The sequence below is a fragment of the Pituophis catenifer genome, unplaced genomic scaffold (assembly GCF_029215685.1).
Source record: "Pituophis catenifer annectens isolate HBS135680 unplaced genomic scaffold, rPitCat1.0.hap2 SCAF_2, whole genome shotgun sequence".
NCBI classification, from domain to species: Eukaryota; Metazoa; Chordata; class Lepidosauria; order Squamata; family Colubridae; genus Pituophis; species Pituophis catenifer.
The window spans coordinates 65,825,927-65,841,171 of NW_027256882.1; the positions used below are offsets into that span (position 1 = coordinate 65,825,927).

General features: G+C 36.5%; 1 protein-coding gene across 1 annotated transcript in view; it reads right to left on the reverse strand.

Annotated features, from left to right (window-relative positions):
• Nucleotides 1-231: 231 nt before the first annotated feature.
• The window catches only part of PLXND1 (plexin D1), a 184,086-nt gene continuing 169,072 nt past the window's right edge, over nt 232-15,245 (reverse strand). Inside the window, exons 32-36 of the mRNA XM_070933595.1 lie at nt 13,744-13,907; nt 11,897-12,044; nt 9,512-9,652; nt 8,619-8,693; nt 232-2,578 (exon numbers count right to left, since the gene is read on the reverse strand). Coding sequence (XP_070789696.1) covers nt 2,462-2,578; nt 8,619-8,693; nt 9,512-9,652; nt 11,897-12,044; nt 13,744-13,907 — 645 coding nt within the window. The 3' untranslated portion in view covers nt 232-2,461. The remainder of the gene's footprint in view (nt 2,579-8,618; nt 8,694-9,511; nt 9,653-11,896; nt 12,045-13,743; nt 13,908-15,245) is intronic.

A 15,245-nucleotide genomic window follows, 5' to 3' on the forward strand; every position in this document is an offset into this window, starting at 1 on the left:
CTTTTTTAGTTTTATGGTTTTTAGGCCTAATTCATCTTTGTGGATCTCAGAGTAATAAATCCCACAAGCCTAAACTTTGCCCAGATGGACTATTTCAGTGGTTTTTACAGCTTGATAAACTTTGTGCTACTTATTTTAATTGTCTAAAAGGATGAGAGTTTTGCCTGAATGGACACACTACCACACAAATTTGATCAACTTGTTTTATTACAAAGATATCCCCCAGCACCTTTTGCCACTTCCATCAAACACCAGGTAAAGGGGAAAAACACTCACAAATAACTTGACAAAGTTATAATATATATATATATATATATATATTACAATAAAGTTGGGCTCCCCTCAGTTTCCACCTTGCAGACAACTTATTTCTTTTCAATGACTGAAGCAAATATTTGAACAAAGAATTAAATAACAAAGCATAGGCCATCACACTTGTGTACCAAGCACACAGCTTGGAACACTCACATCTACCTCTAGTCATACCCAGGATAAGACCTTCCAGGGGGAAAGGAAGGTCAGTCATATTAGCTAAGAGCTTTCTGCTCATCCAATTCTATGTAGGAACTAGGCTGTTGTTGCCAAAATTACAGCTTCCTGCACAGACAAAACTAGCACATTTGTTACACCTGCTTCAATTTCAATCCATTTCCCTCCTCTGCAGACATGGTCATCCAGAATAGGGTCCCCCCCCACTCCCATTCCTGAGTTTTCCTTAAGTATGTGTGTAACTGGGCAGCTCCTCATGATTAAAAATAATAATAATTTTGAAGGAAACAAACAACTTCTGTCAAGTTAAATGTAGCCCAGCTACATTCTTAAATTTTTCTTCCATAACCAGTCTCTTGGCAAATACATGTACATTTCTTCAGTGAGTGTAACTTTTTGAAGTTCTTTTTTCAGGTCTTCTATATTCCTCTTTGTTTTTGCCCTGGATAAAATCTGTATTTCAATATAGCAATATATAAAATCCATCGTGACATATCAGTTCCTCAAATAATATACTAACACTAGGCATTTTGGAAAGTTATATCTGAAATAAGGTAACTGTCAAGGACAAGATTTTGATTAAAAAACTGAAATTCATCCCACAATCAACTCAGCCTCAAAACTGTGGCAACTCCTCCCTTGTTTTTGGTGAGGTAGTGTGGTATGCTTTGAGCATTATTTGGCAGTTCATGAGCTTGGCATTGTCAAGGGCGTGTTTCGGCGTCAGTGTTTGTGATGAGTTTTCATCTTCTTATACAAAACATCCATTGCCTCAAGGCAACTACCTAAGGTACCAAAGGGGAATTTTGAGAGTACTAGAACTACTGATGTTCTCTCCTTCACAACAGAGAGGACGATGTAAGGATAAAGGGAACATTTCAGGCATCAAAGTTAGCAACACATGACACTTTGCAATGATTCCGGCAATGCACAAAAAAGTTCCTTTCAGATAGAAATTGGAACGGAAATACATACCATTATTTTTGTTCTACTGAAAATTAACAGCGGCCTTACATTAAACCAACTGTTATGAACTTTGGGTTTAAGCTGAGCTGAGAGTTCAGCCCTATATATACCCTTCGAACTAACAGGGGTAGAATAAGGGAAGAAAGCACATTCCTTTGACCCTGCAGCATATGTATACTTTTCCTTCTATGGAAAATGATTCCTCCAGCAATCCGAGGGCAGTCCAAGAATTTGCTGAGTGCAAATCAACCTACCGGAATATCTGGGAAGTTTGGAGAAGTGGGAACAGCTGCACTGATAGGTTGTTTCTGACTTTTGTTTGCTACGCAACAATGATCCCTTCAGCAAGGTAACAGCCATTTTTGTGATTAGATAAAGTGCTTTCACATGCCATGTCTATTTGGGAAGGAACTGCATTGTGGAGCCTATGAAATCTCCACCTCTTTCCAATGTTGGAGGATGGTGTGGCTATGTTACACATATAGTACAAAAATAAAAGGCACAAAATACATATAATGCAGCAAACTGTGTACAATAAATGGATTCCCTGATATTTAAAGTACACAGAAGAAAGAGGGGCACTGTTGACAGAGAATTCCTGTGTGGATCTGAGAGCCTTTTGAAACCTTCATTCATTGTTCCCTGAGTTGTTGCTGCTTTTCTTTCAACAATCTTAGCATTATCTCCATATCCTTTGGTGCGCAAAGATTTTCTCTGGGAAAATGAATGAAGTAAAAGATGGCCATTTTGAAGATGAGCAGGAGGGCAAATAAGTTATGGGAGCCATGTAGTGCAGATCCTATAGTAAATTTCAAGCTGTTTAGTGGACACCTCTCCAGATAGTGTAAGATGGGGCAGATCTGCTATCAAGTTGGTTTCCTAATCATCATATACATACAGCGGGGTACTTATTGACAAACAATGACTTAGAAAGGGTGTTTCTTAAAAGACAGTGCACTGCAGAGAAGGTCACTTCTAAACACAGGAAGAAAGTTCCAGCTGATACCTATGCTTCACTGCAGCACTCGTAAATATTGTCTTCCATAAGTGCAATCACTTGCTCAAATTTGTGCTGAAGCTGAGTGCGTCTTGTGGTAGAGTTGGAATCCAACGCATTCACTATCTGAGGAAACAAGGAATTAAACAAATGTGAGATTTTTTTTTTTTATTCATTCAGACAGTGCAGTCTTGTGCATTTCTATTCATGACTTTTTCTCCAGGAAAGTGTGTCAAGACTAGAACTTGCTTTAGGTCCACTCAATGTATGTCATTCAAGTTCTTAAAATCATCTATCTGTTTAAACTGATTTCCACCCATCTTTTAGTAGCATTCTTCTATGTTACTGACTGTTCTATTTCCTTGTTACTATAATGATTTATACTTGTATTTTTCAACTGGGGCAACTTCCACCTATGTGGTTTTTAATTCTCAGGATTCTCCAGCAACCATAGTCATTACAAATTTGGGAAGCAGTGGTTTATAAGAATGGAGGTTGCACCTTCTTGTTAACATTCAGTGTTTGAGAAAGAAACTTGATGCTTTTAGAAGATTCCAGGTAACCATTTCCTTGAAACCCTCCTATGCTATTCCATTGCTTATTCTTCCTTTTTTTTTATTGAAGGAAAACTATTTAAGATTTGCATCTTGCAATGTCTTCACCATTGCAGATAGGGGTGGGGGGAGAGGAATTGTCCTTGGCAAAGATGAATGATCTATTGGGATAAGAGTCCTTATTCTGCAATTTGACTTGCAGTTCAGGTTTACAAATTACATCCCTCAGCACAAGTTCTCTCTATTGCTTTTGCTTTCTTTATTGTGATTTACTTTTTCTTACATTTTACTTTAGCCTGTACTTTGCATTTTCAATTTGTTCCACCATTGTCCACTGTACTTTCAACCAACCCAGAATGAACTACTTCATGAAATTTCTTTCTCTTCTGGAATGAATTAACTTCATCCTTCTGTTTCTGACAAGATAGTTAGCTACCTAATTAGGGGATTCCACTATGTTCCTTTCTTTATAATTCTAAGGCAGCAAAATAAAAATATGGCAAGGAGGGAACAAAGGAACAACATCTGTTGGAGGGCATTGAGGCTTTCTGTTACTTATAGAGTCCAGGACAGAAAAATCAAGTTTGTGGAATTTACTAGTTTGGATAGTCTGATGTGCTTGTGAAAGTGACTAGGAATCAGGCACTCTCACAGACCTATATGGGTCTTATGTTAACTATTTTTACTCAGAAACAAGTGTAGTTGCAACACTATATGGCAAGATAAATGCCAGCCCTTTGAGATAGACCAGATAGGAAACCAAATCTCTTGTCTTGTCTTATCTGTGACTTCCTTTTGTTTCCCAAGGTTATTCTCACAGCCCATTACAATAAAAGGACAATGTCAGGAGAAGAAGGATTATGATAGGAAATCATTATTGATAGTGTAGCTGCTTGTCCCTTTAATTATAAAGAATAACTGCTTTAGCTGTGAAGAATTACAAACTTTTTTGATTTATATTCTAGGACAGAAAAGGCATTCAGAATACTGCTTGGCTGAGGAATAACAGAGATGCTTTCTCTTCTAGAGATACTATCCACCAGGGAACAAGCCTTCAGTGTGGAAGCCATGTGGCTTAGCTTCATATTTTTGATCCTTGAATATGCATGGCTATCTTTTAGCATTAGCATTAGCATTAATTAATTAATTTATTTATTTAATATTGCCGCCTATTCACCTTACAGAATATAAATCCACATTTAAAACAATAAAAACTAACAAAAAGAATCAAATAAATTAATATAGTACAATATACCAAAATCAACCCCCACCTCTCACCCCGGCGACAGAAGATCACACGAGCCATTTAATGGCCTCCATCCCGCTCTGGGTTCCTCAGGTCCATTAGCAGAACCAGGTCTTCAGCGCCTTCCAGAAGAGTGTTAGAGTGGGGGCCATTCTAATCTCTGGGGGAATGATGTTCCAGAGAGAGGGAGCCACTACAGAGAAGGCCCTTCTTCTGGGTCCCATCAGGTATATCTTTCTTGGGGATGGGACCCGCAACATTCCTTGCCTCCCCGCTCTGGGGGTTGGGTAGATGTGACCAGCAAGAGACAGTCCCTCAGATAACCTGGTCCCAAGCCATGAAGGGCTTTAAAGGTGACAACCAGCACCTTGAATTGCACCCAGATGCAAATCGGCAACCAATGCAACTCCTGCAGGGGAAGTGATATATGTGCACACCAGAGTCTGCACAAAACATGCGGGCCACTGCATTTTGCACCAATTGGTAATGATTATTTTATACATCCTTACTTGGCACTACCACAAAAGACTCCGACATTACCACTGGATCAACCCTACACCTTCTTCTTCCTTGGGCAGCTAAGCCTTATTAGTGTCACTTTTGTGGCAATGCAGCCCAAGTCAGAAATATTCTAGTTTCCTATTTGAGATGGTGAAAATTCCACAGTGCATAGGGGAAGGCTGTTTTTTCCAGTGGCTAGACTCCTACTTCCTTGGGTGGTGGCTGTATTATGTACGTTTGGTATTCTCCTGCAATCTAGGTCTTTCTATGTTTTTACTTTTATTTGCGCTTCAGTGTTTTAATGATGGTTATACTATTTTGATTGTCACTAAGGTTATATTTGACCCAGTGAGGACACCCAGTGTCCTGTGAGATGTGGGACTTTATAGAATTTGCTAAATAAATACATGCAATAGATCTTTGGTTTTCTTTTGACCAGAAGCAGCTTACGCTGATTGAGTGAAAGTGCTGTGGAATTGTGTTCACCTTCCCCTACCGACAATATCTATCTATTTATTTATTAATTTTTTTAGCCATACGGTAACTCTGGGCAGCTTACAGTCATAAAAACGTATCTAAACATATACTGTATGTTTAAATTAAAACCAAACATTAGAATCTAAGGACATGTGGGGAAGGCAGTGGCGAAGTGGGATCTGTTATTACTTGATCAACCAATATGGAGTTACCAAATGAACAACAGAAATGATGGAGCCGGAGACTGCTTTGGTACTAGTTTTTTGCAACTGATCAGCAGTAGGAAGCCTTGTGGCTTTGAAGTGGGATGCAGAAAGCATAACTGCAGACTGTATTTAAACTGTTTGTGTAGCTGGGGATTAAGGCAGGTGGTAGTGTGGAGGAACTTCAGTGTTTCCTATTTGCACCAAGACAAATTCCTTGTGTGTCCACTCACACTTGGCCAATAAAAAATTCTATTCTATTCTATTCTATTCTATTCTATTCTATTCTATTCTATTCTATTCTATTCTATTCTATTCTATTCTATTCTATTCTATTCTTATTCTTATTCTTATTCTTATTCTATTCGATTGAGATGGTGAAAATTTCACAATGTGTTTAAAGGAGAATATTTGTCATTCAGGGTTGAAATGAGGGGTTCTTGGTGCTCTCTGAGCTTGGTTGTTTTTTTTTTTTTTTAATTTGATTTATGTGCCACCCTTCTCCGGAGACTCAGGGCGGCTTACAATGCGTTAAGCAATAGCCTTCATACTTTTGTATATTTATACAAAGTCAGCTTATTGCCCCCACAAACTGGGTCCTCAATTTACCTACCTTAGAAAGGATGGAAGGCTGAGTCAACCTCGAGCCTGGTGAGATTCGAACTTACAGTAATTGCAGACAGCTGGTGTTAATCACAATGCTATCAGTCTGCTGAGCCACCAGTTTTCTTGTAGACATTTCATTATTCAAACTAGGTGATGCCATACATTCTCTGATGATGTTACCTAGTTTGGATAATGAACCATCTTCAAGAAAATAACCAAGTCCAGAGAGCATCAAGGACCATAAGCCTGCTTTCTATGTAAACAATATAGATAGAGGACCACAAGTGTGGGAGAAGGAAAGGGACAAGTCTGTTGACATGCCTAGGTTGTGTCCTCTTTGTGAATAGAAAAAAGGGAGATGCACACTGCACAACACCACTGGACTTTTTGAAGCTGGGTGGTCACTTACATTTTTTTATTTTATTTATGGTAGAAAACCAAAGATTTTAATTGTGTTTGTCTGATGACACTCTTTGTAAATGACATACTTTGGGTTTACTATGACATAGGACTATAAAATATGGGTTGATACTGATTGGAAACCTAATGTTAAACTGCAATGTGTGATTTCCCAATTTATTTCTAATAGCTTAGTAAAGCTTGGATACATTGCATTGAACCAAAGCTGCCAAATGAGGTACATTTGACTCCTTAAGCACTGTACTGTACTTGCATGGGAGTAAGTCCTATTGGACTTAATATCTGAGGAGGGCTGTATAGGAAAGTACTGTTAGTGTAGCAGAATGAGAATTTTTCATTCTTATGGCAAAGTGATAGACTGGAACAACTCCGAAACTACAAGCTGCCCAATTGATCCTGGTACAAAAATGCATTTTTTACACAGAATGTTAAGAACAGCTGGGCTTAGATAACAGTGCTCTAAAATTATGCGTAATATTTTTCAGATTTACCTGCTAACAGGTGTTTTCAGGTAATAAAAATAACACCAAACCCATTCTGCGTTTTTCAGTTTGTGCCTATTATTTTCATGGTATTTTAAAAGATTTTCTGTAAAAAGTTGGAGATGTAGCAGTTGCGTGGGGAGGGAGAGGAAAGGAATATTGGATGTGTTTATATGAAAAGAAACTAAGAAGTACAGCTGATGTGAAGGTTCCTTTTTCCCTCTGAAATGACATAATCCTTAAAACTGAAAATCCATGCAGGAGCTGTGTTTTGTGGCTTCTTTTACTCTAGAGCTAATATTTTACTATCTCAATGGATCTAATCATTAGAAGCATTAAATAATTTTGAGTTATTAGCAATTTTCAAATCTACTGATTATACAAATGGACCATGGAAGAGAACAATTTGGGCTCGGGTAACAGTGTCATTGGCTTGCTAAAGACCCAATTTAAAAAAAAAGTATGCATTTGGGACTAATAGGGGCAATAAAAAAGTAAACCAGGCCAAAGGGAGAAACTCAGTAAGTAAATATCTGAGAAATTAATTGCATGAAGAAATAGAACGAAATTGGACACTTCCTGTAAGCACCATGGTGAGCTGATGTCTTGCCTGCTTCTGCTGGCTAGCAACACAGCTTTTCGAAGAAGAATGGCTGCTGGATTCTGGATTAGAGCTGGTATTACAGATTAACAGAGTTGGAAGGGACCTTGTAGGTAATCTAGTCCAACCCCTGGACTAAACAGATCCTACACCATTTCTGACAGGTGGCAGTCCAGTCTCTTTTTGAAAGCTTCCAGTGATGAAGCTCCCACAGCTTCTGAAGGCAAGCTGTTCCATTGGTTGATTGTTCTCACTGTTGGAAAATTTCTCCTTATTTCCAGGTTGAATCTCTCCTTGTTCAGTTTCCATCCATTATTCCTTGTCTGGCCTTCAGGTGCTTTGGAAAATAGGTTGATCCCCTCCACTCTGTGGCAGCCCCTCAAATATTGGCACACTGCTATCATGCTTTCTTGGTCCTTCTCTTCACTAGACTAGCCATGCCCAGTTCCTGCAACCATTCATCGTATGTTTTAGCCTCTAGTCCCCTAATTACTTTGGTTGCTCTTCCCTGCACTCTTTCTAGAGTCTCAACATCTTTTTTATAGTGTGGTGACCGAAACTGGATGTATAATCTTTCCAGAACAAGGAGGGATCACTGAAATCATCCATGTGACTCCGATAGCCACCCCTTGTGGAAACTGCTGTTTTTACAGTTGGCTTATGAGTGGAGTGGCTGAGAGTCTTGATTACAGCAAGAATATTCCAATCCTTTCAGATTCAGATAACTAAAGTTGTTATTGAATTGCAATGGCAAATTGATTCTGAAAGCTGCAAAAAGTTTGAAGAGGGCAAACAGATCAGGAGCTACACGTTGCTTCCTCGTGATCTGGATTCATATTTTGAATCCAAATCACTTGGGATATGGATTAATACCCCTCGTGATGTTATACATTAATAATATTAATTCAGTGCAAGTTCAGATTTTGGTACAGTAGTTAAGTATCACTGCAAAGACACATGTATTTCACAGAAATATTTCACTATGCAAACATAGCTACACTCAATCTTCGTTGCTACAAGCTACAAAGCTGACAGGTAAAACAACTTCTTCCTATCAGATGAAGGAAACGACTCACCTGACTGCGGTATCTCTTGGCGTATTTATAAATCTCTGTCATGGCAACATTGGTGTTAAACTCATTCCGATATTTCTTCATGAAGAATAAAACAAACAAAGAATGTTACTTCAATTTTCACTAAATCACAGCCACTCTTTTTGACAGGAATCAATTGAGTTAGAATTGTACTTGTATTGGATGGTGCTCTATGCAGCATCAGCATATTTGAACTCTCGATTGTTTTCAAAGTCAGCTAATTAATATGTGACATACATAACTTATGAGTAATGCAGGAAAAAAAATGAAAATGCATTGTGGCTAAGGAAAATCTCTTTAGTGATTTATAGTCAAGCAAATTTTAGTTGGATTCCTGATAATACTTAATACAGCACTCTTGAACACTGTTTGACTAGAATATAAAAAACTGCTTTTAATTAGACGTGAAATCAATACAGGTAGACCTCAACTTACGACCACAATTGAGGCCAAAATTTCTGTTGCTAAGTGAGACATTTATTAAGTGAAGTTTTGCCCTATTTTACAACTTTTCTTGACACAGTTGTTAAAAAAATCACTTCAGTTGTTATGTTAGTAACGGGGTTGTTAAGCGACTCTAGCTTCCCCATTGACTTTGCTTGTCAGAAAGTCGCAAAAGGTAATCATGTGACTCTGGAACATTGCAACCGTCATAAATATGAGCCAGTTGCCAATTGTCTGGATTTTGATCACGTGGCCATGGGGATGCTACAATGGCTTTAAGTGTGAAAAACAGTCACACTTATAATGTGAAAATGAACTGTTGTAAGTATTCTCATAATTTGTATGCGATTAAAAGTACTAATGAAAAGATATGTAGAATTTGTTATAGGAGACAAATCTGAAACTGATACATTATAAAAGAGATTTCTTACCCTGGATTCTTCTGCTAGATGGGCGTTCATTTCCTGTTCACTAAGTGGTGGCATATCATGGATCTGTTTGTAATACTTCTGTACAATTTTTCTATATTCAGGAATCTCCTTAGCATATAATAATTTATTAGTGGGTGAATCCTAGAGGCAAAAATCCAGAGGGAAACCATTATTTTTTTTAAATGATTAATTATTATTATTTTCTTTAAAAAAGAAAGAAAGCAAAATATTTTCTGATAAAATATAAATATATGCACTGGCAAGTTCAAAAGATCTTGACTGGAGACAGGCTAGTTTATTGATTGTTTAGTTTAAGAAAAGGGATGTTTAAGAGATATACTTATGGGAGTGGAGGAAATGGACAGACTACGAGTTGAATAAATGTTAAATTAGGATTTATTATATAGTTTTATAATGGAAGGCTGCTTTGAAATGTTATATTAATATACATAAAAGATTAAACGTTAAATTAGGATTTATTATATAGTCTTAAAGTGGAAGGTTGTTTTGAAATATTATATTAATATATATAAAAGGTTTGATTTAAGAGATATATGTATGGGGAGGAGAAAAAGGGCAGATTATTGTTAAATTGGGAGTTATAATAATATTACTATGCTAAACCAGAAGTTATTACACAATGTTATAGTAGAATGTTATTTTGAAATGTATAGTAAAAGGGGGATATAATAATATTATTAGAAAGAAAGGGTCAGTATTTGGGGGATGGAGTAAGGGGATGGTAAAGTATTATATAATCTGTTATGAATTTGGATCTTACTTTGAAGAAGAAGTCACAGGGGGAGGGGTGGTGAGGGGGGGTTAGGGAGGAGGGGGGGAGAAAAAAGGGGGAAAATCTGTATTTGAAAAACTTTTTCAATAAAAAAAAAGATCTTGACTGTAGTTGTAATTGAAACGAGCAGTTATCTTTGCATTAGCTTCTCAATATATGATTCAATGCATGTTATAGCACGTGATAAATATAATTAATGAAAATAGTCTACAGACCAGTATTCCCAAAGGAATATCTAAATATAATCTAACATTATTCCAGGAGAGTGCTAAATTTCTTAGCAGAATACTATTTTTAAAAACATGTATCACTGGGTATCCCACGCTGTAACATTATACGTAATATATGCTCACTTTTATTTATATTTATATCGATGACTAATTAAAGGATTAAATTATAGCCCTCAACAAAGTGCCTCAAGGAAGCATATTAAATTCTCCAGATTCACTTCAATAACAATGCAAAACAGGTTTTTGTTGCAATTAAATCTCTGTAGCACTCAAAGGGCTATAAATCAGCATTAGGTTTCCTTGGGATCCATAAATTAGTTTAGGCTTCCTGGTGTCAGATTACCTTGAAAGCCAATATGTAAGAAGGTTGTGATAGCCAAGTACAAAAATTCAGATGGTAGGATAGGGTTAGACCCCTAATAAGAAAATAGGATTGGTCTTTCAACAAACTAGTCTCATATTAAGTTCATTGATAAAAACAACAACAACAAAAATAATGCTCACCCAGCAAAAAGAAGGCTACAGTTGTAGCAAGGAGAGATAATTCTAAGTACTAAATTGTCCAGCTCCCAGGAAGTAGGTTGTATACTCCTTATTGCTATGATTTTAGTAATGCCAGCTCATGCACTTGAGCCTGACAGTTCTGCATTAAAAAGCATCTGATCCCAATTAGAAAACAAGCATCTATATTAGATGTCTTACTAAGTATTTGCAACTCTCTCAAGGGTCAGAAAACTCTTATACACAGAAACTCATTGTAGATTGACATGAGGCAGAAAAAAAAGTAATCTACTTTTGTACAGACAGCCCAAAATTGCAAGTCCCATCTCCCAGAATTATGACTTGAGCAATTTCATGGTAATCTACTTTCTGGGTTATCATGAAATTGCTCAACTCATAATTCTGGGAAATGGGACTTGTAATTTTGGGCTGTCTGTAATGAAGTGAGTCCATTATTATCATTATTTTTTAACCTTACAAAAAAGATTGTGACACTGAAAAGAAGTAACTTTAGATGGTGACTTCTTTCTCTTAGCCCAGGGAGTAAAGTATTGTAGGAAGTAGAATAAAACATTCAGATGGTCAACAATTTGCCTGAGTTGCCTAATGATTTGATCATTATTGTTTATGACATAAATGACACATCTGGAACAATCGCATTAAATAGTGATGAAACAGAATCAAATGTATATCTATCAGTTAAATTTTCAATTTTGGTTCTCATTTTCCTGACATGGACCTTAACTTTGCTCCCTGCTCCCCTAACATCGTTTACCACATAGATGCTACTCACAAGACAATGTAAAATATTGTTGAGTGGAAGAGCAGATGATAACATCATCCTTACTAGCCATTACGTACCTTGCCCAACTGCAGGTCAGAGATGGAACAGGCATCAATGAAGGCCTGAGCTATTACAGAAAGACAGGCATCTATGTGGTCAGTTTTGTCGATATCAAAGACAAATTGGGGGTTCTTCAGAATGTTGACCCAAAATCTCAGAGGTAGGCTACAGAACAAAATTCACAGTGATAGTTACCTTGTTCATTCTTACATCTTTCCATTACAAGGTTAAATAAATTAAATAATAGGTTAAGTGTTAGTATCTAGATTTTGATTTTGCCAGATTTTGAGTTGATGAAATTGATCTAATGGGAATAAACTTTGACCATCACATTTATTGCCTAAACATCCTTCTTCCATTTTGGATTCTAACTTTTTGATTTTTGTTAAATATAGGGATTAACCTATAACTTCTATAGAAGTTGATTCTATAGTGAAAAAATATCTTCTTAGAGTTCAATATGGCTTCAGCACTGTAAGAAAGATTCTGTAAGAAAGATTCCGTACAAGTAGTCCTTGACTTACAACAGTTCGTTTAGTGAATGTTCAAAGTGACAATAGCACTGAAAAAAGTGATCTATGTCCGTTTTTTACACTTACGACCACTGTGCGATGGTCATGTATTAAAAATTCAGACACTTGGCAAATGACTCATGTTTATGACAGTTGCAGTTTCCAAGGGTCATGTGATCACCTTTTCTGAACTTCTGAAGAGCAACGTCAATAGGGAAGCCAGAGTCACTCAAAAACAGAGTTACTAGTTTAACAACTGCACTGATTCACAACAACTGTGCCAAGAAAGGTCGTAAAATGAGCAAAACTCACTTTACAAATGTCTCATTTAGCAACAGAAATTTTGAGCTCAATTGTGGTTGTAAGTCGAGGGCTACCTTACAGACTTGTCCCTTTAAATTGCTGTCCATTGGTAGGATAACATGAATGGATATGTCCTTGCTGAGCTTTAAGGTTAAGAGCTTCTTGCTTTGAAAAGATACTGTATGTACTAAAAAAACTGTGAAAATGTATTGAATGCTGCCAATTCAATCAGGTAATCTATATGTCAAATGGATCTTTTCTCAGTTTTAATAAAAAGTCTATAGTTATTTTCTAAGTACTAGAAAAACATAAATTTATATGGACATTTCATAATATTTATCCATTTCTGAACGTTGAACAGAACAGAACAGAATAACAGATTTGGAAGGGACCTTGGAGGTCTTCTAGTCCTACTCCCTGCTTAGGCAGGAAACCTACACCACTTTAGACAAATGGTTATCCAACATCTTCTTAAAAACTTCCAGTGTTGGAGCATTTACAATTTCTGGAGGCAAGTTGTTCCACTGATTAATTGTTCTAACTGTAAGGAAATTTCTCCTTAGTTCTAGGTTGCTTCTCCCTTGATTAGTTTCCAGCAATTGCTTCTTGTCTTGCCTTCAGGTGCTTTGGAGAATAGCTTGACTCCCTCTTTGTAGCAACCCCTGAGATATTGGAACACTGCTATCATGTCACCCGTAGTCCTTCTTTTCATTAAACTAAACATACCCAGTTCCTGCAACCGTTCTTCATATGTTTTAGCCTCCAGTCCCCTAATCATCTTTGTTGCTCTTCTCTGCACTCTTTCTAGAGTCCCAACTTCTCTTTTACATTGTGGCGATAAAAAATGGATGCAGTATTTAAATAATGTGGAATTAATGTGGTGCGAGTTTGAAAAGCATTGAGCTGCAATTATTTCCTGCTCTCTTTACATTTTCCTCTCATTCATTTTCTACATATGCTTCCTCCTGAGAAACTACCATGGGGATCAAAGGCACTTGTTCAGAAGTAAACCTGTATAAGACAGAAATGATGGAACTTCTTTTTCAAACCTGTTGGTTTTCCAAATGTGCAATGTGTCTGGGTCAGAGATTCCCCGTTTCTCTGCTTGCTCTTCCAAGAAATCAAAGAAATATTTAATTGCCAAAGGTGGCTTGTCATCTCGGATACTCAGAATGGCTCTGAATAAGTCATCCAGGAATTTTTGCAGTGTGCCCTGAAGAATAAAAATATTCAACTTGCATTAAGAAAGGGACAACAATGATGAATAAAATATTAATAAGCTTTAACTATTTTTCAGGCTAAGTTGAAGAAATCTGAAATAACACTGATTGAGCGAAGAGGGAGGAATCTTTCGTGAGAGTTGGGTTAATTTTGTATATACTGAAGTAATTAGTTTTAGTTAGCATTTAATCCTTTTTGGCACTGAGATTCTCCTTCTCTGGTTCTGGAATCTAAGAGCACATCTGTGATTGTTCTGTGTGGTAAACAGTGGGAAAAACTATAGACCCCTGGCAATTCTGTGATCTCGCCTCCAATTATGAATCACAAAGCACTGGAATTACAGACTGGCTTCTAGCCAACATCTGTGTCCAAGTCCATTAAAAGCATTAGCACTGATACTCTATGGTTTTTCCCCCAAAGTAGATGGGATTCTTCACCATTGTTGCAGTAGATAACTAAGTTTTCTTGAGTATAAAACACATAAGATGAAGAAATACTGTCATATTTCCCTTTCCAGTTATTTTAATGACAAAATAAGAAACTGAACTTATATGCATTTGTAAAAACACTTTGCTTTTTAAAAATATAAACGAACTGTTAGCTTTGATTTTGTTTCATAGTGGTTGTTTTACTGTGATACTATATTTATGCTATGCTATTTATATTGAATTTTTAAGATTTATTTCTGTTTTTCTAGCAAATTGATCTTTATCTTATGCTATGTGTTGGAAAAATTAACGTTTACTGTTAACTGCTTTGGGTATTGATTATTATAGAAATATGACACATAAATAGACCATTGGACCAGAGGTCTAACTTAGTGGAATAAATAATGTGGTGTAAAATAAAGGATTTAGTCAGCACATAGTTGTTAATCTACATATGATATGTAGTCTAGGATCAAAGGGAGAAAGCTTAACCCTTTCACTCAATCACTTCACCTGCTTAATACAAAAAGCTGTAAGGTAAAGAAATCATAAACATTAACAAAAACACAATAGGTAGGGAAAGAATTAAATGTCTCTTTTGAATTCAGTTCTGTCTATAATTATGATTTGCAATTTTATTAGTCAACAGTAATAAACAGTAATAAACATGAAACTCTGTATAACCCTCAAAGCAGTCATGATATATAGATTCACTATGCCCAAAACTTAGTAACACATCATAAAACAATACTCAAGATGAAAACAGCAGGGTAATAATCTAATGCAATATTTAAACAATATTAGAATATAACCTAGTATCACAAGGTTATAGAATATAACCTAGTATCACAAAATAAGAAAATAATGAAATATCCTAAACTGTCTTTTTTATTTACAAACTT